This window comes from Canis lupus, chromosome 1 (assembly GCF_011100685.1).
Source record: "Canis lupus familiaris isolate Mischka breed German Shepherd chromosome 1, alternate assembly UU_Cfam_GSD_1.0, whole genome shotgun sequence".
Lineage (NCBI taxonomy): Eukaryota > Metazoa > Chordata > Mammalia > Carnivora > Canidae > Canis > Canis lupus.
Genome location: NC_049222.1, coordinates 57,204,038 through 57,231,848, shown reverse-complemented (window position 1 = coordinate 57,231,848; position 27,811 = coordinate 57,204,038). Strand labels below are relative to the sequence as shown.

Here is a 27,811-nt window from a genome sequence, read left to right as displayed (position 1 = left end):
GAGGGTATGCACTCAGCAGCATACCATGCAGCCTCCCCTGCCCTTATTCTCCTTCTGAGCCAAAACTGGCCCGTGGCCCGTTTGCCATGTGAATACCTGTGCCTTCCCTGGTCCACCTCACCCCCACTCCCTGTGATTTCAGCTGTGTGTGGTCCCTTTGCTTACATGATCTGCTGTCTCTGACACACCCCTCCTGGTCTGTGCTGTTCATAGAGCTTTCACACGGCTGCCCCTGTGAAGCAATGGCTTTCTGCCCCATTAACCACCCTGCTGGATGATCTCACGCAGTTTATCAGCAGGAATGTGCGGCAATTTGTGGCATCTTTGTGTCATCACTGAGCTTCACTTCAGACCTCTCCTGTGACTCAGCTCATTTTGTTCCTTGAGTCTTCCCATTCCCCCCAGGACCTGCTCTCTGAGTCATCCCTCTGGATGCCCATCTCTGTGCCTGCATATCATGCCCTAGGCCCCAGGTGAACGTGCAGCGTTCACCTACCTTGGAAGGTCCAGGCTGATGGCCTGCTCATCCTCAGCCTCAGCCTCAGCCGCCCCACAGGCTCAGACTCGGAGCCCTCCCCACAGCTTTGTCCATCACCGGCCTGTGCCTGCTCTGCTCAGCCACCCCGAGGTCTCCCCTGGCCCTGCTTGGGCCAGGATCACTCGTAAGATGGCTAGAAGGTTCTTTCCTTTACTAAAGTATTGTTAGGGATCTTTGAGGACATGTGTTTATTAAACCAATAGTAACTGCTTATGTTATCCTTTAGAAAATATTAAGGGGACACCTGGATGGCTCAGTGGTTGAGCATCTGCCTTCGGCCCAGGGCGTGATCCTAGAGACCCGGGATTGAGTCCCACATTGGGCTCCCTGAATGGAGCCTGCTTCTTCCTCTGCCTGATTCTCTGCCTCTCTCTCTCTCTATCTCTCATGAATAGATAAATAAAACCTTTAAAAAAGAAGATAAAATATTAAGAACATATGTGTAAATGGAAATACAGATAATTTTTATCCAGTTAGATATCATTTAAGTATACGTAATTATTTTAGAATTAGGAGAAAAATTTGCTTTCTCATAGACAGGAATGAATTATTTTGGGCTTTATATGATATATCTTCATGAAGTTTTCCTAAAGGAAAAGTTGAGTTTCCTACAGGAAAATTAAGGTAGCAGACTGGTTCCTTTGATGTTATAAAGTATAATTATTAAGTGATATGAAAACTTTTTTCATATTCAACTTTTTCAAGACAGAATGCTTTGTCATGGGAGGGAAACAAAAAGACGGGTTATCTTTATTTTTCTTTCAGATATAAGCAGAAGAGCAGGTGCAAACGTGTCTTCAGGCTTCCTACGACTGGTAGGACAGAGATTACCAGTTTATCAGCCGTCAACGACTTCTATTCCTGTATCCTTGCCCCTGCCATTGGTGTTTTCACATCCTGGGCACCCTCCTCCCACATGAGCATCTGCTGAAGGCCCCAGCCTCAGGCGACATGCTGAGCACTGGGACTTGGGGAGCTCACGTCTGCTGCAGTAATTGTAGGTGCAGCAATTTCATCTCAAAGGAAAATAGACATTGATGCCGCAGAGCATATGATATATAGCAGGGTGATTTAACTTGGTATCTCTGGTCTGTAGTTTATGCATAGTACTTTTTAGAAATTTAGTACTTTTTAGAGATCAACTGCTATACCTGCTATGGGCCTCCTTCCATTAACTGGAGTTTGCCTCATGTCTGTGGAGGCTGAGAAGTACCTGGGGGATGGGCCCTGGGGAGGGCACGTGTGGAATCAGCACTGGGCGTTATATAAATATGATGAATCCCTGACCCCTACCTCTGAAACGAATTAATACACTATGTGTTAATTAATTAAACTTAAATTAAAAAAAATTTAAAAAGAGAAGTAACTCTTGAATATAAAATTGAGCCCAAAAGTTTATTTATTTTTATTTACTTTCTTTGGTTAGCATCATTCTTTTTAATTAAAAAGCATTGATTTTTATTTATTTATTCATTTATTTTTAAAATTTTTTAAAAAATTTATTTATGATAGTCACACAGAGAGAGAGAGAGAGAGAGGCAGAGACATAGGCAGAGGGAGAAGCAGGCTCCATGCCGGGAGCCTGACGTGGGATTCGATCCCGGGTCTCCAGGATCGCGCCCTGGTCCAAAGGCAGGCGCTAAACCGCTGCGCCACCCAGGGATCCCGATTTTTATTTATTTAGAAAAAAGCTCCAATCTTTAGGAATTCATATTATAAAATTTTAATTGATTCAGAGGTCTAAGTGCTGTTCTTTTTTTTTTAACTTTTTAAAAAATTATTTATTTATTTATTTATTCATGAGAGACACAGAGGCAGAGACACAGGCAGAGGGAGAAGCAGGCCCCATGCAGGGAGCCCGACGCGGGACTCGATCCCAGGTCTCCAGGATGGTGCCCCAGGCTAAAGGCAGCACTAAAAAGCTGAGCCACCCGGGCTGCCCGAGTGCTGTTCTTTTGATGAGTTTTATAGTTGAAATTTCAGAAGGACAGATATAAGGTGTTAGGGTTTCTAGTGTGTTTTAATTAGAAATGTGGTATTTTTTTATGCTACGCAGCAAAACACCTAACAGAAATGTGTCATTCTGAGTATTCTAGCCTTGAATGGCTATTTCTGCATATTTCAGGGTTAGCATTGGGTTTATTAGTGGATCAGGTAATCTTTCTACCATGGTTACTATTTATGACAGTGTTCTGGGCTGAACACTGGAGGTCGGGTAATTTTGGTGGTCACACGAGCCCTAAGCTCATACACTGCTGCTCTTGTACTGAATGTATGGAGTTAGTGATGCTCTGCTGACAGCAGACCATGCTGTGAGGTGCATGCTCTCTGAGGGCCGGCCCTGGGTGCCACTATCCACGTCAAGTTTGCACGGCCTAATTTTACCCTCAGACTTGTCTTCTGAGCTCAGCACCCATATATTCAGCTGCTGTTCCATCTCTTGATGTGTGTATTTCTTGGACATCTTGAACCTCATTTCACTGAAGTTAGACCTCTGGGCCTCCCACCTAGAGATGTGTACCACCTGGGTCCGCCCTTGTCTGCAAACCAGATGGGGGGAGTGGGGCTGTGACCACAGCTTCTGGGGAACTCCAGTCATAGCTGGTCATCCTTTGGGTGTCTTCTGGGGTTCCAATAGTATTAGCAGAATAAGCAGGATTGCTCACTCCTTATGGTGGATTGTTGAGAGGATTCCCTAACTGAGTCCTGAAGATCTTGTGCTCACAGCCGGCCGGAACAGGACTCTGGAGGTTTTCGACCTCAATGCAGGTCGCAGTGCAGCCATGACAGTGGAAGTGCATTCACGGCCTGTCCACCAAATCTGTCAGAATAAAGTGAGTGAGCTTTTGATACAGTACATATCATTTGTAAAATTTTATGTTTAAGGTGTTTGACAACTACAAAATGTGTGATGCAATTTTGATAACAGTTTGCCACCAAACTCAATGCTAATTTTTAGTCATTGTTAAATTTTCTAAGCCTTAATGTTTGACCTTAGAAGATAGTTTAATGTCATATGGAATGTTAACTTTTGTCTTTGATTATTTTATGGGCCTATTTTTCAACTTTACTAGTAATGCATTCACATTTAAACCTTAATGGAGGGTTTGGGTGTATCAGGGACTAACTGGATTGAGTGAGTCATGTAGATCCTGCAGGAATACGAAGCCTTCAGGAATCAATAGTTTATCTTGTTAAGATGTACCTATTCTCTTTTGACAGAGAAGTGGTTTAAAACTACTCATAGCTGAGGGCTACAGACTTGAGATTAGACGGGTTGGTGTTTTGATGAATCCATTGTTTCATAGTTTAGCTTGAAAGGCACTTTGCTGTCTCAAAGGGTATCTAAGAGATTTATGAACAAAACTTTTGTTTTTAGGACTGCAACTACCATTTTGATTTTTGATATATTTGCAATAACTTTGCCAATTGAGAGTTTAATTTATAATACCTTCTGGAACCTGTATTATGATTTCAAGGGTATCATTGTTTTTCTTATAGGGAGGGAGGGGCAGAGGGAGAGAGAATGCTAAGCAGGCTCTACCTCCACCATCACCACCATCATTACCATTACCACCATTACCATCACCATCACCACCATCACTACCGTCCTCACATCACCACTACCACTACCATCATCATCACCATCACCACTATTATCACCCACTACCATCACTATCATCATTTTTTTGTGTATGGAAAGTGGTTTGTTAACATTTCCATTATAAATCCCTATTTCCTTTTTCTTTTACTTGCTCTGTTCTTTCTTTCTGGGATTTATCACAGAGCCATGAAAACTTGATCTAGATGAAACTTGGTATGAAAATCTGAAAAATCTCTGTCTGAGATTTGTTTTTTTCACTTGATTACAAATTTGTTTTAAATTGTTTCAGCTGATTAAGTTGGAAATAAAAAATATAGTTTTGGAGTTTTAAATGCATTTTACTTATAAAAAATAAAACCCTGGTTTTAATATAATGGTAAAGATAATCCTTTTAAAGTTAACCAATTTTCTCATATTTTCAAAAGAAGTTATTTCATTTTGAAAAATGACATGATGCTATTTTGTCTGCCATCTTGGGATTTTCTTATTTTCATGCCTTTCTGTTTCCATTTCATAGAAGACTTTTAAACCTTTTGCACTCATTACTTTTCTTGGTTGAGGAATTAAATAAGATAATGCAGGCAAATCTCTTAACATAGGTCTCAGTTCATTAAATGATAGTTATTCTTCCTATTTTTTTGAAATGTGAATTTATGAAGGTTGGTGGGCATTACCTTAGAAAACTCTGACTTGTCAAATGCACCTAATTTTGCACAATCCCTTTGTTCCTGTGAGTGTTAAGGCAAGTGCCCAAGAATTTGCTACTTCAGAAGCTGAATTAAGAAGTTGCTTTCCAAGAAATTGTAACACAGAAGGTGGTAGTTGTGGACGTGGGTCATAGTGACACAAAGCTGCCTGTGGCGAGTGCCATCATGTGAGACGGCAGACTGTGGCCACAGTAATGAGGACGTTGATTGTGTCCCGGGAAGACTGGAGAAGGTTACATTTGCCTGGGACTCCACCTTGTCACTTATGGTCAGGTAGAACTTAATTTAGGAAGATGGTGAAGGCACATAAAATAGACAGGTTGCCTTAGCCCCTGCAGGTGGTGAGTCTGGGCTAAAAGCTGGGTGGTTGCCTCTGCTCCCTTAGGCCCTCCAGCCTGACTCCCCTGCGTAAGCCCACAGAGCAGGCTGGCGTGCATGAACGCCCTGAGCACGCCCCGCGCTGCCACGTGCCCGGCCCCATGTGCAGTCTGTCGTCCATCCTTCTGCCCCAGCTGCCACCTACTGCCGTCTGCTGTCTCCTCAACCCAGCCACACTCCTACTGCTAAAATATAAATACTGCTTAAATTCCACAAGGTTCCCAGCACGTCGATGTAGAATCAGACTTGGCATGCAGGTGCTGTCCTCCTCCTGTCTCAGGCTGGGCATGTGATGGAACCTGAGTTGCTGGGCCAGGCCCTTTCCTTGTGCCATAGGTGGCTCCTGTGGGATGTGGCAAGCCCAGGTGACCCTCCAGGACAGGGGGAGGCACACCCTGCACTTTTCCCTGTCATGCTCTTACACATGCACATGCCACATGTGCTCCCACGTGGCAGATGTTGCGTCTTAGCATGCATGAACTCAGCCCTCATTCATAGACGTGGAAGCTGAGACCTGAAGTGCCGGTTCCCTGAGGTGCATCGGCGGCGTCTGGCCGCAGAGCTAACGGTCTCAAGTCCCCTGGGCTGCTGTTGTCTGGGAACCTTGTCTGGCTTCTCTGTACCAGGCTCGGGCTTCCCCCCACCGAGATAATGAGCTTTATGAGCAGGATTGTGACCCTATCAGTCCACATCTACAACCCTTCACCACGGTGATGTCTTGGGGGATGGCCGGCACCTGCCCCTTGGTCCTCACCAAGCTTGTGGTCTGGACTGTACCAGGACTTGCAAGGGCACATACATGTATATGTGTGTATATGTGCATGGACTCATGTATAGGTGTATGCACATGTGTGTCAATGTGTGTGTGAATGCATATGTATTAACCTAATAACAAATTCATTTAAACGTATCTCTCAGCAAGTCTGCACCTGGTGCTGCTCTGAGCACTGGGATATAGGTGTGTGGGAGAGAGTAGAGCCCTCACACTTGATGAATTTGTTTCCTTCTAAAGAAAGAAGTGGGTTCACTTTCACACAGGTCAGGTACTCCTCTCTGAGGAGGTGATGTGGGCAGCAGGTCCGTGGGGCAGGGGAGGGAGCCAAGTGTGCACCAGGGGAGCAGCATCTAGGGAATGGGCACCATTCATATGCAGGCCCATGTGATGAAGCCAAGGGTGGGAGCTGGACTGCAGATGCAGAATCCGTGACTGGGGGCAGGGGATGGTCCTCTGGGCTTGCAGGCCCTGGTCACAGTCTGGGTTCAATTCCAGGTACAGGGCAGTCATCGTGAAGGTTGAGCAGGAAGGTGAGTGACCTGCCTGGATGTGCATGAGTGATGTACACCTATGTGTAATACCGATGTTGGAAATAATGAAGTTGTGCCACGAGGTTCCAGCTGGAAGGGCTTGTGCTTGTGCTCTGTCCCCTGTGGGGAGTGCGCTGGTGCTCTGCAAACATGTGCTGCTTTAGGAGCTCCCACCAGTGAATAGACAAGCTGGAGAGGAAAGAGGGGACGTGCTCCTGGGCAGTAGACCAGCCAGGGAGTGTCCATAGCGGCTGTCCTAGTGCACACCTGGCTCCTTCAGCAGCAGACAGCTTCATGTCATAGGGCCTTACACTGAACTCTGCTCAGATACCAGCTGGGGCCCTGGCTTTGTGGCTGATGTGCCAACGGTAGCCTTGGGGACAGGGGTTTCTGACTTAGCCTGTTTTTAGGGCATGGTGTTGGCTGCAGGAAGGGTCCTCTTCCTAGTGGACTTGGGTCTCCAGGCCTGTGTCTCTGTGTTTGGGGAGCCCCCTAACAGATTCCTAGGAAACTTCCCTTCAGATGCTACCAGCAGCCAGTACAAGCCATTGTTGTGAAGACAGGGCTGTCCCTCTCCTTGGGTGACACCAGGACCATTCCGTATGTCCCTCTCATAAAACCTTTCCTTGTTACACCTTTTAGTGCATTTGCTTTAGGAAACTGCTTAACATGTCTTCTCCATTAAGTAGCAGCATATGTAATGACCAAACAACAGCCTGATCTACCTCAAATTGATGTGGTCTTCCGGCAATGATTGTGATATTTTGGGGATCATTGTGGTGTGCTCTTGGATGAGAGGTGTCATATTAGGAAAAGTAGTCCTGAGGTTTTTATGGGAAAATGACTAGTTTGACCTCCTAGGAATACATTTCTGAGTGGTATATGGTGAAGGGAAGGGAAGGAGTGTAAGGTTTTAGAGGCTCACACTGTATCTTAATAGCTTGTTTTTCTAAACTTCTCTTAAATTCTTGTTCAGTTACACAAGATACATCAAAGTGTTCTGACTACCCACAGCCACATGGGAGCTGCTACCCAGGAACTGTCCTGTAACAAGTCCAAATTTACGAGAAACACAAATCCTTCCTGGCCCAAATGTCATATTTCCAGTAAAATATAAAATAGGTCATTTTGAATTTCCCTTAAGGTTAGGACAAGAGAACTGTATCTGTCACACACCAGTAATGCTCCTTTGCACTCATCCCAACGCACGGTCCTGAAAGTCACCTCTCCTGACAACTGCCTCATGTTGTGGTCAGATAAGCAGACTGTTTAATTTGATCACATTAACGAGAATATCACATGAAATAGTCAGAGCTGTGTTTTTCTGTTTTTAAATTGTGTTATGTCATGAGGTGGCTTATTTTTATAATGAAAAGGCATACATCTTTTATGATTTATTGATCTCTTTAAAAAATCATAGTTACTCCTTTTTCTTTATATATAATAAAACTTTGACTATTACTTTTTTCTATGCCTGAGTAAGATATGTGCATTTTTGTGATGTAAGTATATAATGTTATACAGCTAATTTGAACTGAAAAGTTAAATATGTGAAGGTTTAAATAGTTTTCTAATGAAAACATTTTATCACAAAGAAAACTTTAGATTTTCAGAAATAAGTCATTAATATCCATGTGATTGCCTTAAAATATATTACTTCATTATTTTTAGATCTTGTATTTTTTTTTAAGAACTGAAATGCTTGTGGATACAGACACAGTTCTGCTCTGTTTCTTTGTCTCCTTCTTTGATTACTACAACTGAATTTGATGTGACTCTTTCCCAAGTATGCGTTCAAAGTACATTCTGTATTGTGTGGTGTGTTGTCCTTTTACATAATAGCAGCAAACTATACCTATCTCTGTCTACCTGATTTTTATTCCACATTACAGGTATGAATTTAATCCATTCCATTTTTTATACATTTATGATGTATGCATTTAAACCTATAAATTTCCCCTTGAATTCTGCTTTAGCTGCACTTTACCAGCTTTAGCTTGTGTATTATTATTATTTAGCAGTGGATGTTCTCTAATTCCCATTATGATTTTTTTTACCCTAGGGTTTATTTAGATGTGTGCTTTTAAATTTCTATATGTATGAGCTTGTTTTTAGTAAACTTTTTGTTACCGATTCCTACTTTTATGGCATTGCGTTCAGAGTGCATCATCTATGTGACACTGATTCTCTTCTATCTGTTGAGTTTTTTTTTTTTTTATCTGTTGAGATTTTTGTATTTCTTGAGAAACTTGGCTTTCTGGTTGATTTTTATGGATATCATATATGTGTGCCTGAAAAGAATATGTTCTTGCTAACCGTTGGGTACATGTTTGCATAGATGTCCATTGGCCCAACCTTATTAACTGTATTTAAATTATTCAAGTTTCCAAATTTTTGCATTCCTAATTGTTTTTTTTTTAAGATTTTATTTATTTATTCATTAGAGACACAGAGAGAGAGAGGCAGAGACATAGGCAGAGGGAGAAGCAGGCTACCCATTCAGCGGGGACCCCGATGCGGGACTCATTCCTAGGACTCTGGGATCACAACCCGAGCCGAAGTCACCCCCACCCCCTGCCCTCCTCCCCTTCCACCACCCCTAGTTCGTTTCCCAGAGTTAGGAGTCTTTATGTTCTGTATGCCTTTCTGATATTTCCCACACATTTCTTCTCCCTTCCCTTATATTCCCTTTCACTATTATTTATATTCCCCAAATGAATGAGACCATATAATGTTTGTCCTTCTCCGATTGACTTACTTCACTCAGCATAATATCCTCCAGTTCCATCCACGTTGAAGCAAATGGTGGGTATTTGTCATTTCTAATGGCTGAGGAATATTCCATTGTATACATAAACCACATCTTCTTTATCCATTCATCTTTCAATGGACACCGAGGCTCCGTCCACAGTTTGGCTATTGTGGACATTGCTGCTATAAACATTGGGGTGCAGGTGTCCTGGCGTTTTATTGCATCTGCATCCCTGTTTTTTTTTTTTTAATTAGAGAACTGTATTAACATTTCTATGATTATAATCTTGTCAACTTCTTATAATTCTTTTGATTTTTGCTCTATATATTTACAGGCTGTTTTTTGTGTGTGTTTAAGTTACACTTCTTATATTTTTATATGTAGCATTCCTTTTATAATAGTTACAAACTCTTTAATGAGGTGTTCTATATTTTTCTAGTACTTATATAGTCTTGCCTTCTTTTATTTAGTATATGCTATTTTTCTCCACCTTTCACATTCAGCCTTTAAAAATAATGCTCTAAGTGTTTTTCTTGAAATTCAACTAAGAATCTCTTCTTTTTCTTTACTTGAGTTTAGTCTGTTTGCAATCAGTATGATTACTCATACATTTGATCTTATTTTGTGCTTTCTCTTCAACATTAAAGAAAAAAAACTTCTGTACTTTCTATTTATCATGAATTTTCTTTGCTTCTTCATTCCTTCTTCCTTAGCCTCAATTGGATTGATTGAAAATAAATTTAATTCTCCTGTTATCTCTGTAAAAGCTTTTGGTTTTTACTGGTTAGCTTTAAGAAACAAGCACTGCTGTGAAGTGTTGTAACCATGCATCATGTGTCTGCCTTCCTTTTTAAAATTTTTTATTTATTATTTTTTTAATAATAAATTTATTTTTTATTGGTGTTCAATTTGCCAACATACAGAATAACACCCAGTGCTCATCCCGTCAAGTGCCCCCCTCAGTGCCCGTCACCCAGTCACCCCCACCCCCTGCCCTCCTCCCCTTCCACCACCCCTAGTTCGTTTCCCAGAGTTAGGAGTCTTTATGTTCTGTATCCCTTTCTGATATTTCCCACACATTTCTTCTCTCCTTCCCTTATATTCCCTTTCACTATTATTTCTATTCCCCAAATGAATGAGACCATATAATGTTTGTCCTTCTCCGATTGACTTACTTCACTCAGCATAATACCCTCCAGTTCCATCCACGTTGAAGCAAATGGTGGGTATTTGTCATTTCTAATGGCTGAGTAATATTCCATTGTATACATAAACCACATCTTCTGTATCCATTCATCTTTCGATGGACACCGAGGCTCCTTCTACAGTTTGGCTATTGTGGACATTGCTGCTATAAACATTGGGGTGCAGGTGTCCCGGCGTTTTATTGCATCTGTATCTGCCTTCCTATTAAACTAGGTCTGTGTCCTTATGCTCCATGCCTTGCAAAGTGCCCAATGTTGTAGGTGATCTCTTATGTTTGCTGGGTACCTGTTGGATTGTTTGGATGTTGAGAGTGACCAAGCTGTCCTGGCCTTGTGCTGGTTTGTAGACTGATAAGCTATTTTGGGAGTACTGGCTGGGTGGCCTCCAGTGGATTCCTCACCTGAAATGGATATAAAATAGTTCACATCTCCTAAGTTTGTTAAGAGGATGAAATATTCAGTGTTTAGAATGCTGTTGGCTCAGAGTTAATATTCTGGTAGCTTGTTACTGAATTTACGTAAACCTTCATTTCCTATTTGTAACTTAAAAGGAACCTCAAGGTATGTGTACACTGTAAGGATAAACGCTCTCAGATATATTTTACTAAATATTTCTTAATAATTTGGATATTCTTGGCTTGAAAGGAAGATGGACTTTGTTATTAACCATAATTGTTTAATGTTTGGGGCCAGAGATATTTTAAGTCACTGCGACTTCTTCTGACAGCAGCTTGAGGGGAGGTGATGATCAGATCAGAGGCAGGTCCTCAAACGGACCCCAGGCCGTGACACATGCATGGCCTCAAATAAGCCAGTGCTCAGACTTCTGTACAGGGCCTTAGGATGGGATCAATAACTAACCTCTGGTTTCAAATGCCTCATTATGGGCATCTTTCAGATAATTTATTGAAGATGGATTATGATCTATACTTAAAAAATCTGGTGTGTTAATATGGTAGTCTTTTGGTCTTTTATTTTATGTTTATAACTTTTGGTGGCATTTCATATCTAGGAAACATACACCAACAATTTGTAAGGTCAAATGTACCATTAGTAATTATTCATAAGACAGTTTTTGGAATCCAATTCTGAAATTGTTATAAATAGGAAAAGAAAAAAACCTTGTGTCAGTTTCTTACTTTAGATTCACTGTCCTTACATGCCATGGTATAATGTTTATTAATTCAGCCTTTAAAGAACACATCTTGTTTCCTCCCCTTATGATCACAGGGATCATCATTTACGACCCAGCAGCACGAGGCTTATAACCTTTTCGCCACCACCGCCAGTGGGGATGGCATAAAGCTGTGGGACTTGAGGACCCTAAGGTAAGGTCCGCCTCTACCTGATATCGTAGAGCTCCCCGGAGCCCAGCTTCATGCTGGAAAATGCTTGTGAAGGCTTTCTTGGGGTGGCTCTGGCTGTCCCAAAAGGTGGTGGAGATTTTCTCTGCACGACTGTTTTCAGTTCCCTGACATATGTTACAATGACAGGTTGTATATAATACTTTATAAGTACTTGGTTGTGGCACTTGACCAGCCTTATAGAGTGTTGCTCCTCCCAAAAGTCTTTGAATCACTGATCCAAATGATTTATGATTTAAAAATGTTTGTTTTATATTTTTAAAGATCTCCAGAATAACCTTCTTGCCTTTAATAACTCATGTGAGTGCTCTCTCCCACTGCTGATTTGGTCATTGTTGTAAAGACAGGCTACCAGTCAGTGACCTTTTCCCTAATTTGCATGAAAATTAAAAAAATCATCTTTTTCTCCTGGTGTCTCTTTTTCTCCTTATAGATGTGAGCGCCGTTTTGAAGGGCATCCAAACCACGGGTACCCATGTGGAATTGCTTTTAGCCCTTGTGGACGCTACGTGGCTTCTGGTGCTGAGGACAGACATGTAAGTGCTGCCGTGGTGTGTTTGTTGGTCTTCAGTCATGAGACCCTAGACTTGTTCTTGTGGAAACTGCTTAGTATTATCGCACATGAGGATACAAATCTATTTTAAAAAACCTTGGCTACTGGCCAGGGTTTAAAACCTGCAAGTAATAGTATTTTGATAAGAATAATGTGTGAGCTATGAAAGGCCCTCATGCATTAATTTTGATGAATCATGATTATTTTAAACCCCATTCACACATTAATTTATTTATTTATTCATTTATCAATCATTGCACAAATTGCCTTCATGTGAAAGGCATTGCTACATGCTGCATGTTCTGTGAATCACCAGATAAAACACTAATAAATAAAATACCAGATCAAAGTATTTAACTGGGAGTATTCCTTTCTGATGTCTTAGGGAACAATGTACTTATTTGATTATTATTTTTTCTAACCTTCCAAAGAAATGCCTTTATTCACAGGACTTAGGAATGGAAAAGAAAAACAAAACTCTAGAAAAAGGGAATTTCAGAGTCAGCCCTGGTGCAAGGAGTACTTGGCAGGTCCAGGCTGCAATCCTCCATGCTTCCTGGTGGTCACTGCCAGGTAGTGATGACGTCCCACGACTTGGTTGGCTCCCTTTGGGCCACAGCACCTGACCCTGGCGACCTCTCAGCCCCCAGTCAGCCCCATCAGCTCTTCATCTTACAGGATTTTGTAATGGCCAAGGACTTGCTCTGGGGGCAACTGGTGCCTTTTGTGGCCTAGAGTCTCTCATTGGGAACCACAGTATTGAGGGTGTCACTGATCAGGTTATACTTGAGGTTCTGGTCGTTGGCGGTGCTGGAGGTGAGAGATGGAAACTCGCCTCAGTGGGCCAGGGCTTCCGCTTGTCATCGGAGACAGTCGGAGCCATAACCCTGGAAGCACTGTTGGTCATTGCTCATCATCACACCATGGCCTTCAGCGACCACACCATGGCCCAGTGGGCCTTCCAGCAGCTGGCCGCCAGTGCTCTCCAGGTGGAGTCCCCTGGCCCCGTGGATGTGGTTGGGTGGTCCTTCCTGTGCTTCTGAAGGGCAACCTTGGTGAGAGGAATGGACAGATATGGTGTCCAACTCACAGGAAGTGTGTTTCACAGAGCAAAAATGTCGAAATCCAAGTTCACATGTGGTGGTGTGGAGACACCAGAACATACAAGCGCAGATGGAACTTCCTCCTGCCAGTTGGTAATGGGTTGTTAATGTACAGAGAGATCACATGGGCTTTTTTAGTGGACTGTGTCACAAACGGGGCTGTTTTGCTGTCCTGAGATCACTTTTTGATCTGTGAGAACTTGTCCATCAGAAGATGTCTGTCCCCTGGGCTTTGCTGCAAGGTTTCATGATTCTAGAGGGACTTTTCCATAACTCCACAAGCCGGCTGTGGTCAGCAGGCAGCATGAAGGTGACCAGAACAAAGTCCAAATGGAGGTATTTTCCATTTTCATCTTTTTCTGCTAGAGGACCCCCTTCTTTCTCCAGCTCCTTCCTATAGCTTTTAATATTCTTCACCATCAGAACCTTCTGGGTCAGATCCTAGTGGTTCAGAAAATGTTATGTGATTATCTGAGAGCCAACAGCCAGTTTCAATGCTAAAAACATTTTTCGTTGGTTTGCACACTCATCTGGTAAAAATTCCAACACTAATTTTCTGTCACTTGCATCCATCCACTTTTTTTCAAAGTTATTTATGAGCACTGAATTCTCAATGTCAGTGACCCATTTCACTTTTCCTGCCACAATTCATAGGTATTTATGGTGCCAACAGGAATGACCACTTTCTCTTCAGCTTCAGTGAATCCTGCATCACATCCTTACCTGATGTCATACTGTTTTCCTGTCACTTCCTCCTGTGGGCAGGCACAGTACAGAGGAGTGCAGAGCATGGTGGCTGTGGGCTGCGCCCCAGCTGGCCTCCAGTCCCATGGGTCTTGCCAATGTACTTATTTTATTTTAATTTTTTAAATTGATTGTCTTAAATTTAATTAGCCAACATATAGGACATCATCAATTTCAGATGTAGAGTTCAATAATCCATCAGTTGCATAAATTGAATTTAAATTAAAAAATTGATTTTTTTAATTTTAATTTTTCTTTCTTTCTTTCTTTCTTTTCTTTTTAAATATATATATATATAGAGAGAGAGAGTGTGTGTGAGCACTGGGGGAAGAGCAGGGAGAGAGGCAGAGAGAGACTCCCAAGCAGATCCCACACCTAGTGGTGCAGCCTGACTTGGAGCTCCATCCCACGACCCTGAGATCACGACCTGAACCAAAATCAAGAGTCAGGATGCCTGGGTGGTTCAGCGGTTGAGCGTCTGCCTTCAGCCCAGGGCATGATCCCAGAGTCCCAGGATTGAGTCCTGCATTGGGCTCCCTGCATGGAGCCTGCTTCTCCCTCTGCCTCTGTCTCTGACTCTCTCTGTGTCTCTCATGAATAAATAAATAAAATCTAAAAAAAACAAAAACAAAATCAAGAGTCAGATGCTTAACTGACTGAACCAACCAGGTACCCCATACAGAAAAACAATTTAGAGGGAAAACCAAAAATCACATTATTTTCTTGTTGGTGGTAGTGCCAGCAAGGTTTTTGTTCAATATTGCAGAAAAAAAAATCTAAAATGGTGGCAAATATGTCATATGGTCAAATAAATTTTACTTATTTTAATTATTTAAGTTGCTTATGAGCACTTAGCTGCATAGTATATTTCAGAATACATTGTATTTTTTGAAAAAAACCTAAACTATCTATTTCTACCCATTTTCACATAATCCAAATACCCCATTTAGATAGGCCCAGCATGGAGCCTACTTAAGATTCTTTCTCCCCGTCCCACTGCCCTTTCCCCCATCATGTGTGCGCTCTCTAAATGAATGAATGGATAGTTTCTCTATCCTGTCATGCACCCTAAAATGTCTTACTAATTCAGATCCACCCATTAAGTTAAATTCTCTTTTGAAACATCTCATTATGTATCATGGCTTAGTGGCTTTCAGGTAGGATATCAAATTCATATTTGCTTCAAAGGCTTGAGCATTACTTGGATGTTACCTAAGAAATCCATGAGATAACTTAAGTATGGACCTATTTTTAAGGAGCCAAATGCAAGTCAACTGTGTAGATTGAATTTTCTTGAAATTTTTGATCCCTTCTTCTTTTATTCATTGTATTTGTGAATTCAGCTGAAAATATGAAATTTGAAATTAAGAGTATAAAGTCACAGAGACATTGGAAGTAGAAAGATGAGAAAGCAAGCTGATGTGAGAACACTTAAGTCTAAGGTAGACATTAAGGCTTAAACCATTACTAGAGGTAATAAGGGGCATTTAATAATGATAACAATGCCAATCTATATAGAAAATATCATAATTCTAAATCTATATTTACCTGGTAACGTAGTCTCAAAATATAAAAAGCAAAAGTGATATAACCCTAAGAAGAAAAAGAAACATCCTCAATTATAATGTAAAACTTCAACAAGCTTATTGTAATGGTTAGAAAACAAATTATTGCTGATTATAATGCTTTTCTGCTTAAAATATTCTGCTGGTTCTCCAATATTATGTAGGATACTGATCAGTTATCTGTATGTGGTAAACAAGAATCTCCATGATGTGCTCCAGCTTGCCTATTGAGCTTTGTCTGTTTTTTTTTTTTTTTTTTTTTTTTTTTTGTCTTCATTGATCTTTATTAAATGAAGGACTCCAGGGCAAGCAGGAGGGAATCAAGAGCAACAGCAGCAGGAGCAAATATAAAAGTATAAAACGTAAAGTGCAGCACTGAGGAATGTGTGCTTATGGGGCTCATGCTTACGGGAACCTTGGGGACACAAGGCTGAGGACTAGCCATAGCCTATCCTCTAACGGAACCTAGACCTGAGGGGCCTGTGCAGGGCTCTTTGCTGGGGGTGGAAGTGGTTTGAATGGGGCCCAACCTTGGGCCTTGAAGTAGGAGACCAGCTGTGTGGGTACTTCTGCAAGCACAGTCTGTGCCAGTGTCTCCCGAGGGGCATTTTGGAAGCGGCGGTAGGGCACACGGGTTTCTCCTATATGTCCTATTTTCTATTCCGTGGTGTCATATAAAGTCCGGATATGACAGTTCTTTTATAATACAACAAAATGAGAGTGAAGCAAAAAAAAATTCTCAGAGACAAGAGACCACACAGAAAAATATGTATACTATGCAGATGAAACTGACCATGTATTTGAAAATAAGGGAAGGAAATTAAGAAAACACATAATCTTTAACAGAACAGCAGAAACAGAAAAGTTCAGAAATAATACTACTAGACACAGGACTATGTGAAATGAAAACTGATAAACATTAGGAAAGCATTAGAAAAAAAAATTTCAGAGATAAAGACCACACTTGAATGAATAGAGTAGAAAGTAGATACTCCAGAGAGCACAATAAGGGTAAAAGAAGATACAAAGGAGAAAAATAATTAAATACTTCCATTCTCTATAGGTAATTTGAAACCTTAACGCTTCTGCAACTAAAACTTCAAAGGTTTTCCTGTACGTAGACAATCATATTATAAAATTATTTCAAGAAAAAACAAATAATAATTGTTAAGACACCCTAGAAAAAACAATTATGTTGGGGAGATCTTGCTTTACCAGTTATTGAAACACTCTTAGAAAGCATCTATTTAAAAAAGTGTGGGGTGCACCTGGGTGACTCGGTCCATTAAGTGGCTGACTCTTGGTTTTTGGCTCAGGTCACGGTCTCCGGATCCTGGGATCCAGCCCCGTGCAGGTGCCAGGATCTGTGCTCAGCGGGGAGTCCGCTTCTCCCTCTCCCTTTGCCCCTCCTCCTGCTTGTGCTTTCTCTCTCTCTCTAAAAATAAATCTTAAAAAAAAAACAGTGTAGAATTGATGTACACTTATGAAAACAGGTATTTCCTAGCATCAGCCAGTGAAAATGTTCAGAAGCATCGACATTCCAGCCATTGCCCTTCATGACCTTGTGGGAGCCTCTACCTAGCCCACTGATGGAAAACCAGAGTTCTCTGGATGAATAGCTGCTTTCAGGTCTGTAGCAAAAGTTTAAGGATGAGCCAGGGGCATCTCATGCGAAAGATGAAGAAATTGAGGAGTGATCAGTCATATAATACGGCTGCAGGAAGCAACATTAAAGGCTATTGGCCAGAGAAGGTGTAGTTGAGCTTTGAGAGATTAATGACTGCAATTAGTTTTAAAACATTATGTATCTAAAATCTCACAGTTTTAAAATAACACTCCAATAAAGAGACCAAACCTAAACGAAGCCTTATTCATCCCCATTTGATGGTTCTTACTCAGAACCATGTCTCTCTAAGGAAAATAACCCAGCATTTGTCTTGCTTTTCCTGTTTGGACTGTGCTTCAAGTTAGCCTGATACCCTCTTTGAAGAAGAAAAGTTATTTTTTAGGAAATAATTCTAGACAAGTGAGATGAATGGCAGAATTAGAAAATTACCCTCTTGCAATCTTAAAAGTAATTGACTTTGGCAAATGTCATCAGTAGATGAAACTATCAGATAAAGATTGATGGCCCCAAGGCAGCTTGAATAGATGTTTCTCCAAAGAAGACATAGTAGTGGCCAACAGGTACATCACTCATCATCAGGGAAGTGCAAAACCAGTGAGATATCACCTCACACCTGCTAGGATGGCCATAATCCAAAAACCAGGAGATAAATGTCAGCAGTGAGCATGTGGAAAAATTGGAACACTTTTGCACTGTTGGTGAGAATGCAAATTGGTGCAGCCACCATGGAAAATCATGTGGAGGTTCCTTACAAAATTAAAAGTAGAACTACCATAGCATCCAGTAATTCCACTCCTGGGCATTTATTCAAAAGAGTTGAAATCAATATTTTGAAGAGAGATTTGCGAGCCTCCTATGTTGCTATAACATTATTCATAATAGCTAAGATGTGTAAACAATCCAAATGTTTATTGATGGATGAATAAAGAAAAAATGTGGTGTATGCATACAATGGAGTGTTATTCAGCCTTAAAAAAGAAGGAAATCCTGCCTTTGCAATGACCTAGATGAACCCGGAGGATATACTGAGTGAAATAAGCCAATCACAGAAGGTCAAATACTGCGTAATTCCACTTACGTGAAGATTCCGAAACAGTTGCACTCATAGATGCAGAGAAGTGGAATGGAAGCTGCCAGTGGGGATGGGCAGTGGGGAGAGAGACGTTGGTCAAAGGCACAGAATTTCAGTTGTGCAGGACAAATTGGTCTAGAGCTCTGCTGTAGAACACTGTGCCCATAGCCAACAGTACCATATTGTGCACTTACACATTTGTTAACAGATAGACATCATGTTAAATGTTCTCACTAGAGTTAGAGAAAATATTGATGGAGCTCTCCAAGGGATGTCATGCTGTCACAACCCAAACCTCCTGACCAACATAGTGTCATTGAGCGCACAACAGTTTAAACATTATGGACATTACTAACGCCATTTTGAGAAGCACACCACGTTAGTATTCACCATAAAGTATTCTTGCTAAAAACCACTAGAGTCTGAACTGAATCGAGTCTTTATAGATCATTTCTGGCTTATGGCACCTACACAGGATGACGGAGCCAGATGCAAGATGTCACACAGAGATGAACAGACAAGTCCTAAGTGGAAGAAGGGATTTCTCCAAGCAGCAGTGCTGGAGAGACGTACCAGCAGCGCACAGATCTTGTTTGGTTCCTTGTGCAAGGACACTTGAGGACACTGGGAGTGTGTTGTGCATGGTGGGACCTCTCCAGGGCTTATTTTATTCTAGCTAGCTGTAAAATGTGTTCAATGTCTGCATTTTTAGAGATTCTTGCAAAGTACGCAGGACATCATCTTAAAGCAATTTACTAAAAATACTTCACATTTCTTTAATCACAAAAACTGAGAAGAAAAAGGTAAAGAACAAAGATATGATAGTTGAAGCAAGTATAACAAAATCTCAACAGTGTTGTGTTTGGGTTATGCACACATGGGCTGGTTATACAATTCTCCGTATTTTGTGTATATTTGAAAGTCTTCATAATAAAGCCAAGCACTGACTTTGGGAATAGAAGCAGACATAGAGGACCTAGGTTTTTCCATCGTGTGAGACCCCTGTGCAGGAAGGAGGGCCCTCAGGTTCAGGAGAGGCTGGCTCTGTGTCCCAGCCTCAGACTCCTCAGCAGTGCGCCCTGATGTCTGCCCTGTGGATAAAGTGGACTCTGTAGCTGCATTCAGTGATGCTTGCTAGAATCTCACGGTATAGAGACCTTTAGTGGGACTGGGGTACTCCATCGGGGTATCTCCAACATACAGGTTGATAGAAGCAGCATTTTTGCCAGATCCCTCTGCCCCGACGTTTCACTACGTGATCACATTTTCAAAGAATGAAGTAATGGATCCTTAGAGATGACTGGTTATGTAACTGGTCATAGGTCCAGGGTTGCTGAAGGAGACCAGGCTGTTATTAGAAATGGAGCTGATGAAGGTCCATGCAGGACTGTTAGAGCTGCTGCCAGCCCAGGCGTGTGACTGCCCAGTGGGTGACCAGCGGCCCGTGCCGTGCCAGTGACCCCTCGCACGGCCCTGCAAGAGGAAGTGGCAGGGAGCAGGGCAGAGGGCATCCCTGTGTCTGCCAGACCAGGGTGGAGGTCGCCGAGAGAAGGCGGTCGTGTGTGAGTGAGAACCCAGAGCCCCGTCATGAACATCCCTTGTTCACTTGGTGGAGGTCAAGTAGCTTCTGGGCCAAAACCAGCAGCTTCCTGACTGAATCCTGGCTTCTGCTGAAAGTAGGCAACGTTTCTGCCCTAATGTGACTTCTTAATAATGCCTGTGTTAAATATTGAACATTTGGGTCTCCTGAGAAAACTTTACTTTTTTTAATGCATGCGAGCTAAAAATGCAGTGGTCTGCAGCAACATGCACAGTTCTGGGAAACATCTTTTCTGGAAACATTTTAAAAAGTAAGTGAGTGACCATAGTGTGACCGTTGACCACCCCGTGGACAGTATCACCGCTGTTAGGAAGCTTCAGGACTACGGTGTGAACTTCTGTTTGCAATTCCTTTTCCCATTTCTTCTGTGGAGAAAATCCAGGCAGAGGGAAATGAAGGACATGTTTCAAGAGTAATGTAAGATGGAAAAATGGAAGGAGCTTCATCTTCGAGGATACGATTCAACAGAATCACAAAATACTCAGAATGAAGCTGTCTAGTCCTGTTGGCAGCAGTACCTTTGGTCCCTGACGGCGTCAGAAACGTTTTCAATGGTGAAGCGCTTTCCCAGTGCCCTCCTGGTTTGCCGCATCCTCATCTTGGGCCTGCACAGCACGGCCCCTTTGTGCTTATTACCTTAGCTTCCGGGTGAGCCTTACTTCCTTAGGATTTATTTCAAGTGTCATTTGTTTCTTAGCACATTTTAGCTCCGGTTTATTTCCCTTTGATGGGGAGGAGCGGCTTCAAATTACTACTATTGGCTCTGCTAGTAAACACAGTGTTCTGCACACAGATGGTAACAGATCGAATCGTTTGCAGGTTGATTCCTGAGTTTTCAGCATCAAACAAGGTGCGTCTTGTCCGTTGTGGTGGAATTGTTGCCGCTGTTTGCAAGTGCAGCTTGTGGCAAGTGCGTATCTAATAAGAGACTTCTGTTATTTGCACCTGCAAGACTGCTGTTTTCACGTTTAATCTTTGCCGTGACCAGAAAGATTCACTGGAATTCAGGAACCTCCCTGGAGAAAAGAGATGTGTCATTTAAAAGCACTTTCATTAGAGAACATGAAAGGCTATTTCTTCAATGACCCTTGTCTAGACTTCCTTCGCAAAATCATGGCATCATTTTGTGTGGGTTGTGAGATCTGTGCAGATGCAAGGCAGCTGTTGATTCCCACTCGAAATCCAGCAAAAACACGAGTCTCAGGAAGGACTTTTCCAGATACTGGTCTGAAAAGAAAGGCACGTTGACCTTCCCTGTGCTCTAATTTCAGAGCCTGTACTTGTCAGCTTGGTGCTCCTCTGGCCTCCCTGGGGAGGACGGGGTGGGGGGGCGCTCCGTCTCTGCCGAGCCCGGTGGCCGTCCCTCCAGCTCTGTGGGCACATTCCCTGGAGTCTCACCACGTTGACCAGAGCCATCAGCTTGTACTTGACTCTTCAGTAATTGGGTTTATGTCCCACATTGTACTGAAGCTGGTTCCTGAAACATTAGCACTGTTGGCCTGATTTCCTCACCTCCCGGCCTCTTTCGTGCTATTTCTTATTTCTTGAAATCCTTTGCTCTCGTGCTTCTCTCCACGTTTGCTTCTTCCCTCACGCTTCCCACTCGTCCCTCATCTTCTGTGGTAGCTCACGGCCCTTGTCACCTGTCACCGTGAATGCTGGCCCGTTTCCTGCATCCCCAGTACGGCGCAGCTGCTGGCTCTCGTCATGCACTGGTGGTCACTTCACCGGGAGTGTGCAGACCTGTGTGTCATTTCTCCATGCAGCCATTCTCAGGGGGTTCTGGTGGCTTCCCTGGGGAGATGCCCCAGTGGTGAGATGTTTGCTCCTTGTTTCTCTCTGTGGTTTGGGATCTAGAGAGATTCAGGGTGTGTGAGATCAATGTACGCCTCTGAGAATTACATCTTTTATTGGCACACAGTTTATATTTGGGCATAAAGTAGCTGTCAGCTTAACTTTTTTGAATAGCTGGCTGTGAAAAGTTTTGTGCAGGTCTTTGCGTAGAACTTGCATTTCTCTTGGGCTAACGTGGAGGAGTGAGGCCATGGAGCCTGAGGGCTGGTGGAGGTTTAACCCCCCTGGAAACTGCCAAGCAGGCTTCTGTGCGGCTGGACCATTGACCAGTGTGGCATCAACTCTTCTGCACCCACATGTATGCACAGATGGTTGTGCAAAGCTGATCAGTGATGGAAACGTGCCGAGTGGGCAAAGCTCCAGGGAGGCAGCCAGGAGGCACTGGCGCGGAGCTCATACTGTGACATGAGCAGCTGTGTGGCCCCCGGAGTCCTCATCCGTGGAATGGGGACGGTGGCAGTTCTGGGGAGGTGGACAGGATGACAGGAGGGGGTTGCTGCACGTGTCAGTGTGCGGTGAGTGTGTGCTGTTATTGACCTTCCTGTTTGATGATGAGACATGACAGGCGCAGATGAGCTGTGGCCCAGGTGGGTCCCCTCAGCCACTAACCTCAGCGGCAGACGTGAGGAGAGGCCTGCGTCCCCAGGAGCCCTCCAGTGCTGTTCAGGAGGGTTCTCCACCTGAGTGTGTCTGCAGGGAGACCGTGGGGTGGCGAGGCTAGCGTTGAGGCACCTGCAGGCCGGGAGTGAGTGTGAAGAGGCCCTGAGTCCATTGTGGACAGGCAAGCTCAGAGGCGGCCTCATGGACAACCCACGAGTTCAGAGTCCGAAAAACTCAGTTAGAACATGAGTGTTGACACTCCGCGTCAGTACCGGTCACCTAGTCCCTGCATGACCTGCTTTCCCCAGCGAATACGAGGGGACCACCTGATGTATGTGGCAGCTGTGAAATGTCCCTTTGGGGCCTGTGAACCACACAGCGCGACCGTCCCTGGGCGAGCATAGTGGCCGCTTCGGAGCTGCTAGGAGTGCACAGGCCAGGAGCTGCTCCTGGGCCAGCAGGAAAACATCCACACTTTGGATTTTTCCACTCCAAGACACATAGAATATCTCTGTGTGTCTTTCTGAAACAAATAGACTTTGTTTCAGAAACCCCTGTATAGCCAATGACAGGATCATCTGGAAGTTCTAAATTTGAAGGGCTCATTTGTGCATTAAAATAGGTTTTTTTTTCTTTTTTTCTTTTTTATACAATCCTGAGGTCTTTTATTTTCTTTACATTTATCATGCCATGAATTCATAAGGAATGGGTTCCAGCAGTTCAGGCTCCTTTCCAGTGGTTCTCACAAAGTGTGCTTCTCTGGGTGGGGCAGGTTGGTGCTTCAGTTGGACCCAAGTACCTTTCTCTTTGGCTTCCTTCTATTTCTGATCATTTTCCTTCACACGCCTCAGGAAGCTATCTCGGCTCTTTTAGTGTTTAATATGCTCAATGCAGACATTAATTCTCTTGGCAAGAATCTTGCCCTTGACTTGTTTGTTTACAACAATGCCAACAGCATGCTGAGTAACATTGTAGACTCTTCCGGTTTTGCCATGGTAACGTTTGTGGGGCATTCCTTTTTGAACAGTGCCCATTCCCTTGATGTCCCCAATATCACCTTTCTTATGGATTCACATGTATGTGGCCAAAGGAACAACTCCATGTTTTCTAAGAGGCCTAGAGAACATATAGTGGGTACCTCTCCTCTTTCCCTTTGTGTTGGTCATTTTGGTGAATTACTGAAAGATGGTGATTCCAGCCAAAAGGCTTTTGTGTGTGTGTGTGTGTGTGTGTGTGGAAAAAGGAATTGCCTAGGTGTCCTGCCTCTGCTGTGATGTGCCATTTCTCTTTATTACTAGTAGAGTCCACAAAATTCTTGTCTGCACATTTGTTACTTAAAAACTAGAATGAATTTCTCACCTCTTCTATCACATCAAGATGGTCTCCGATACCGGATTTCTGTCCCCAAAATAAAGTTTCTGGTGACATCTATGTGTATATATACACACATACGTATCCTTTTAGATAGTAATGCCATTAGTGAGGAATGTAAGTTCTTACTTTTAATTTTATTGACAGCTATAGAAAAAATTAAAAATGTTTGAATTGCTCAAATTCCAGACTGATTAGTAGGAAGCAGAGTACAAGGTTTTGCCTCAAGTTTATGGGAAAGGACCATAAAACAGCACTTTTTCACTGTTTGGGGCTTGCAGGTAAGATTGGACTGTGGAGGCACGAGGGGCTGTGGACATGAAGACGATAAAGACCTGAAAAGGCGAGGAGGAGAAATGCATGTGTCCTTGAGTGGGTTCCCTGATGGTGTCAGGTCACCTGCTGCCTCCCAGATGCAGGCTGTGTGCTTTGGCTGTGTGCGACTCCCGCTCACCGCTGGCCCTGTGAGCATGGAGCCCATGTGCTTGTCTTACAGGCCTACATGTATGACCTGGGCTCCAGCACGTTTTCTCACAGACTGGCTGGACACAAGGACACCGTCACCAGTGTGGCCTTCAGCCCGGCAGCCCCCCAGGTACAGTCTCCTCGGGGCGGGGAGGGGGGGCGGCTCCACTCCCTATGAGGCTTTCCTCGCATTTCCCATATCTGTTGGCCTTTGTCTGGGTGAAATCCTGTCACATTTGAGGTGATGCACCCATTTTCATCGCGTGCAGGAAGGCAGGCTTGGGAGAGGAGGACTTCGGTGTGTTCTCTTGTGCAGCCAGTGTTTGTCATTCGGGCGCTTGCTCTCAACTACAGAAATGCATGGGCATGTGGCACATGAGCACTAGCACAAACACTGTCATCGGGGGAGTCCCAAAGCAGGGGTGAAAAGGGTATAGAAAATCCTCACCAACGTTTTGGGTGGAGGAGGAAGACCACACAATTTAGAGGCATTTGCGTAATTGGGAGAAAACCACCAGCTACAATCTCTCATACGGGGGAGTGCACTGTCTTGCAGTAAAATACCAACTGTTCAAACGTGGCAATGTGAGTATCTTGGGCATGTGGATTCAGAGAACAGTATTACCGCGTGGTTGTGTGGGTCAGCCTGGCACGTGTGCCTGCCTGCACAAAGTGGGACCACACCTGTTCCCTGCAGTGCACTGCTGCAGTCAGGGGGACCTCAGACTCTCAGACCCCCGTCTGTGCCACGGAGGTCCTCACGCACATCAACTCTGCTGTGGCCCTGCAGTCCACTGCCAGCGGGCGTTCAGGTTCACATGTTCTCTGCATGTGTGATTATGATCACTTACCAAAATGCAAGACCATGCTGCGAGGACCACAGGTGCCCACTTTTCTGATTGATAATACGTGTTATCATTACCTATTCTGCATCTCTGGTGTCCTTTCTGGAACTGTTGGATTCCTGTGTGAATCCTCTTGACAGACCAGCACTGATGAGGTGGAGGCGAAGCTGGGAGGGCAGGAGAGCTGATGATGCAACAAGGAGAGTGGTCAGCAAGGTGGGCAGCAGGCTGCAGGGTACAGTGACCTGCAGGTAGAGGTTGGTGCCAGTGGTTCTGAAGATTCAGTATTGGTGTAAAAATGCCTTTTAGCAGAATAGAATGAGAAGCTACTCTGAGGAGTTCAGGCTATCACTCAAAATAACTCAGCAAGGGTATAAAGGAAGACCAAACATGAAAATGTGCAGGATGGTGCAGTGACTGTTCTCCTCCTGAGGTGCAGAGCCCCTGGCGTGGAAAAAGAGAAGGAAAAAGTTAAGAAATGGACATCTGAAAACTTCTTATTTTCCTTTAAGATTGTGATACGTTACAGTGGACATCTAGGCTGTTTTTAGTATCTTGGTATTATAAGTAATAATCAGATGTATAATCAGATGTATATCCAGTGTTTTTCTGTTTCTGGATTTATTTTCTCAAGATAAATCATTAAAATACTGCTACTGAGTAAAAGAGCAAAACCTTTGCAGGGGCTCTGATATGCACAGAGAAATATTTTTCAAAATGTTCCCTGTTTTGTATTTCCTTACATTATTAATGCTTTCATTATCTTTGTTAAGTTCATTATCAAGAAATAGTACCTCATTATTTTAATTTGCCTTTCTTTGGATATTGTAAAGATTGTGTGTAGTTTTATGTGCTATTAATTATTTGAGTTTTTCATTTTAAAAATGCTTATTTTATATTCTTCATATCTTTATCTTTTTTTTTATCTTTATCTTTTGGATCAAATATTTTGCTTACTGACCAATCTAGCTTTTAATATAAAATTGACATTTTGTCCTTTGTAGTTACAGTTTTTTTTTATAGATTCAGTTTTGCTTTTTTATTTTCTTGTTTTCTCTTTCAAGTATAGAACTTGTATTTCTTCTAACTATTCTAGGCCTAGTAAGTTTTTTCTTTTCAAAAATTTATCTCTCTAATTAAATTACAGTAGAATCTTTAAAATAGTATTGTAATTTTTAAGTTCCCTGGCTGACAGTTCCAATATCTGGGTCATACCTGCGTCTCATTCTATTGATTGCTGTGTCTCTTGACAGCTGGCTAACCTATCTTTCTTTCTGATGTGTTTTATTTTTCAATGAATGCCAGATCTTGACTGTGGAAGGACATAGAGGATACTTGGACAAATATATCTCTTTTTCTGCTAGGCTGTTAGTTTGGTAGTGTTAGGAATTGAGCCAGGTACCATACACTTTATTTATTAAAACTTTGATTATAGTAAGGTCATAATCAATTGGTATTAGAATTAATTGGTACATGTCATTATATAAATAGAAGTACACAGACAATATTGTTACTTTCTAGAAGCTTTAGAATATTCAGTATTCTTCCCAAGTCATCGTCTGTCAAACCTTTTAGAAAATTTTATTTACTAAAGCATACGAGGATGAAATTTAAATCTACATGTTTTAAATAGGCCACCTTCCTTTGAGAATTGTGTTTAGCTCTTCCAAGGAAAAATAACCTAAGTCTATATCTGAGAAACAGTTATTTTTCTTGGTTATAAAATTGAATACAAGTTTGCTGGTTCCCCTAGAATGGTAACCCCACTGGCTTCTCCAGTGGTTGGAATTAATATACAGATGAAGTGTATCAAGCCCACTGTATTATTGGTTTTCTATGAATTTAGGAATAATCTGAGAATAATTAATATTTTAGGTGTTTATAATATTTTAAGGATTTTGATATATTAAAATATCTGATTCCAACTTGAAATCTGAATTGACTTAGGTTTGTGACTTTTTAGTTGAGAAAAATGAGACAATGTTCCTGTTTGTGAACAGCATTTAAATTTTTAAAAGAACTTGAGATTCAACATATTTGTGTTTACTTTATTAGATTTTTGAGAATTGGGAGCATTTTGCTTTTTAACTTTCTTTTCATCTAAAGTATTCATGAAAATATAACATTTGAAACGAATATTGACAGTTTTAGAATAACTTAAATTGTAAACAATTCATTTCCTAAACGTTTTTAATCTGTTCATCATGAGTAGATTTAACATAAATCAAAGCCACTTTGCATGTTATTGTTAAAATTTACTAGATTTTTAAAAAAAGATTTTGTTTATTTATCTGAGAAAGCACACAGGCAGGGGGATGGACAGAGGGAGAGGGAAAAGCAGACTCCCCACTGAGCAGGGAGCCTGACATGGGGCTTGACCCCAGGACCCCTGAGCTGAAGGCAAACACTTAACCGACTGAGCCACCCAGGTGCCCTTAAAATTTACTAGATTTCTAAACATAGTAAATAAGATATTAAATTGGATGAGAAACTTAAGGAAACTAGATTTTAAAATTTGAATCTTTAATAAATTGAATTATAATTTAAAAACGTCAAAAT

At 42.4% G+C, this 27,811-nt stretch overlaps 1 protein-coding gene and 1 pseudogene across 28 annotated transcripts in view; one reads left to right on the top strand and one right to left on the bottom strand.

The window, feature by feature from the left end:
* WDR27 (WD repeat domain 27) overlaps positions 1–27,811 on the top strand; it is a 216,172-nt gene that overhangs the window by 109,361 nt on the left and 79,000 nt on the right. For 20 of the 28 annotated variants that reach the window (XR_005353813.1, XR_005353812.1, XR_005353811.1 and 17 more), the window contains 5 exons: positions 1,304–1,401; positions 3,251–3,372; positions 11,720–11,817; positions 12,287–12,389; positions 24,439–24,537. Coding sequence is in view for 23 of the 28 variants with exons in the window: in XM_038526606.1 (XP_038382534.1) it covers positions 1,304–1,401; positions 3,251–3,372; positions 11,720–11,817; positions 12,287–12,389; positions 24,439–24,537 (520 nt within the window). In the remaining 5 variants the exon portion in view is untranslated. Of the gene's footprint in view, positions 1–1,303; positions 1,402–3,250; positions 3,373–11,719; positions 11,818–12,286; positions 12,395–12,855; positions 14,433–24,438; positions 24,538–24,676; positions 27,185–27,811 lie in introns of those variants that run through there. The other 8 variants (XM_038526601.1, XM_038526602.1, XM_038526600.1 and 5 more) reach the window with 7 other exon arrangements.
* On the bottom strand, positions 23,255–23,737 carry LOC119870773 (annotated as a pseudogene).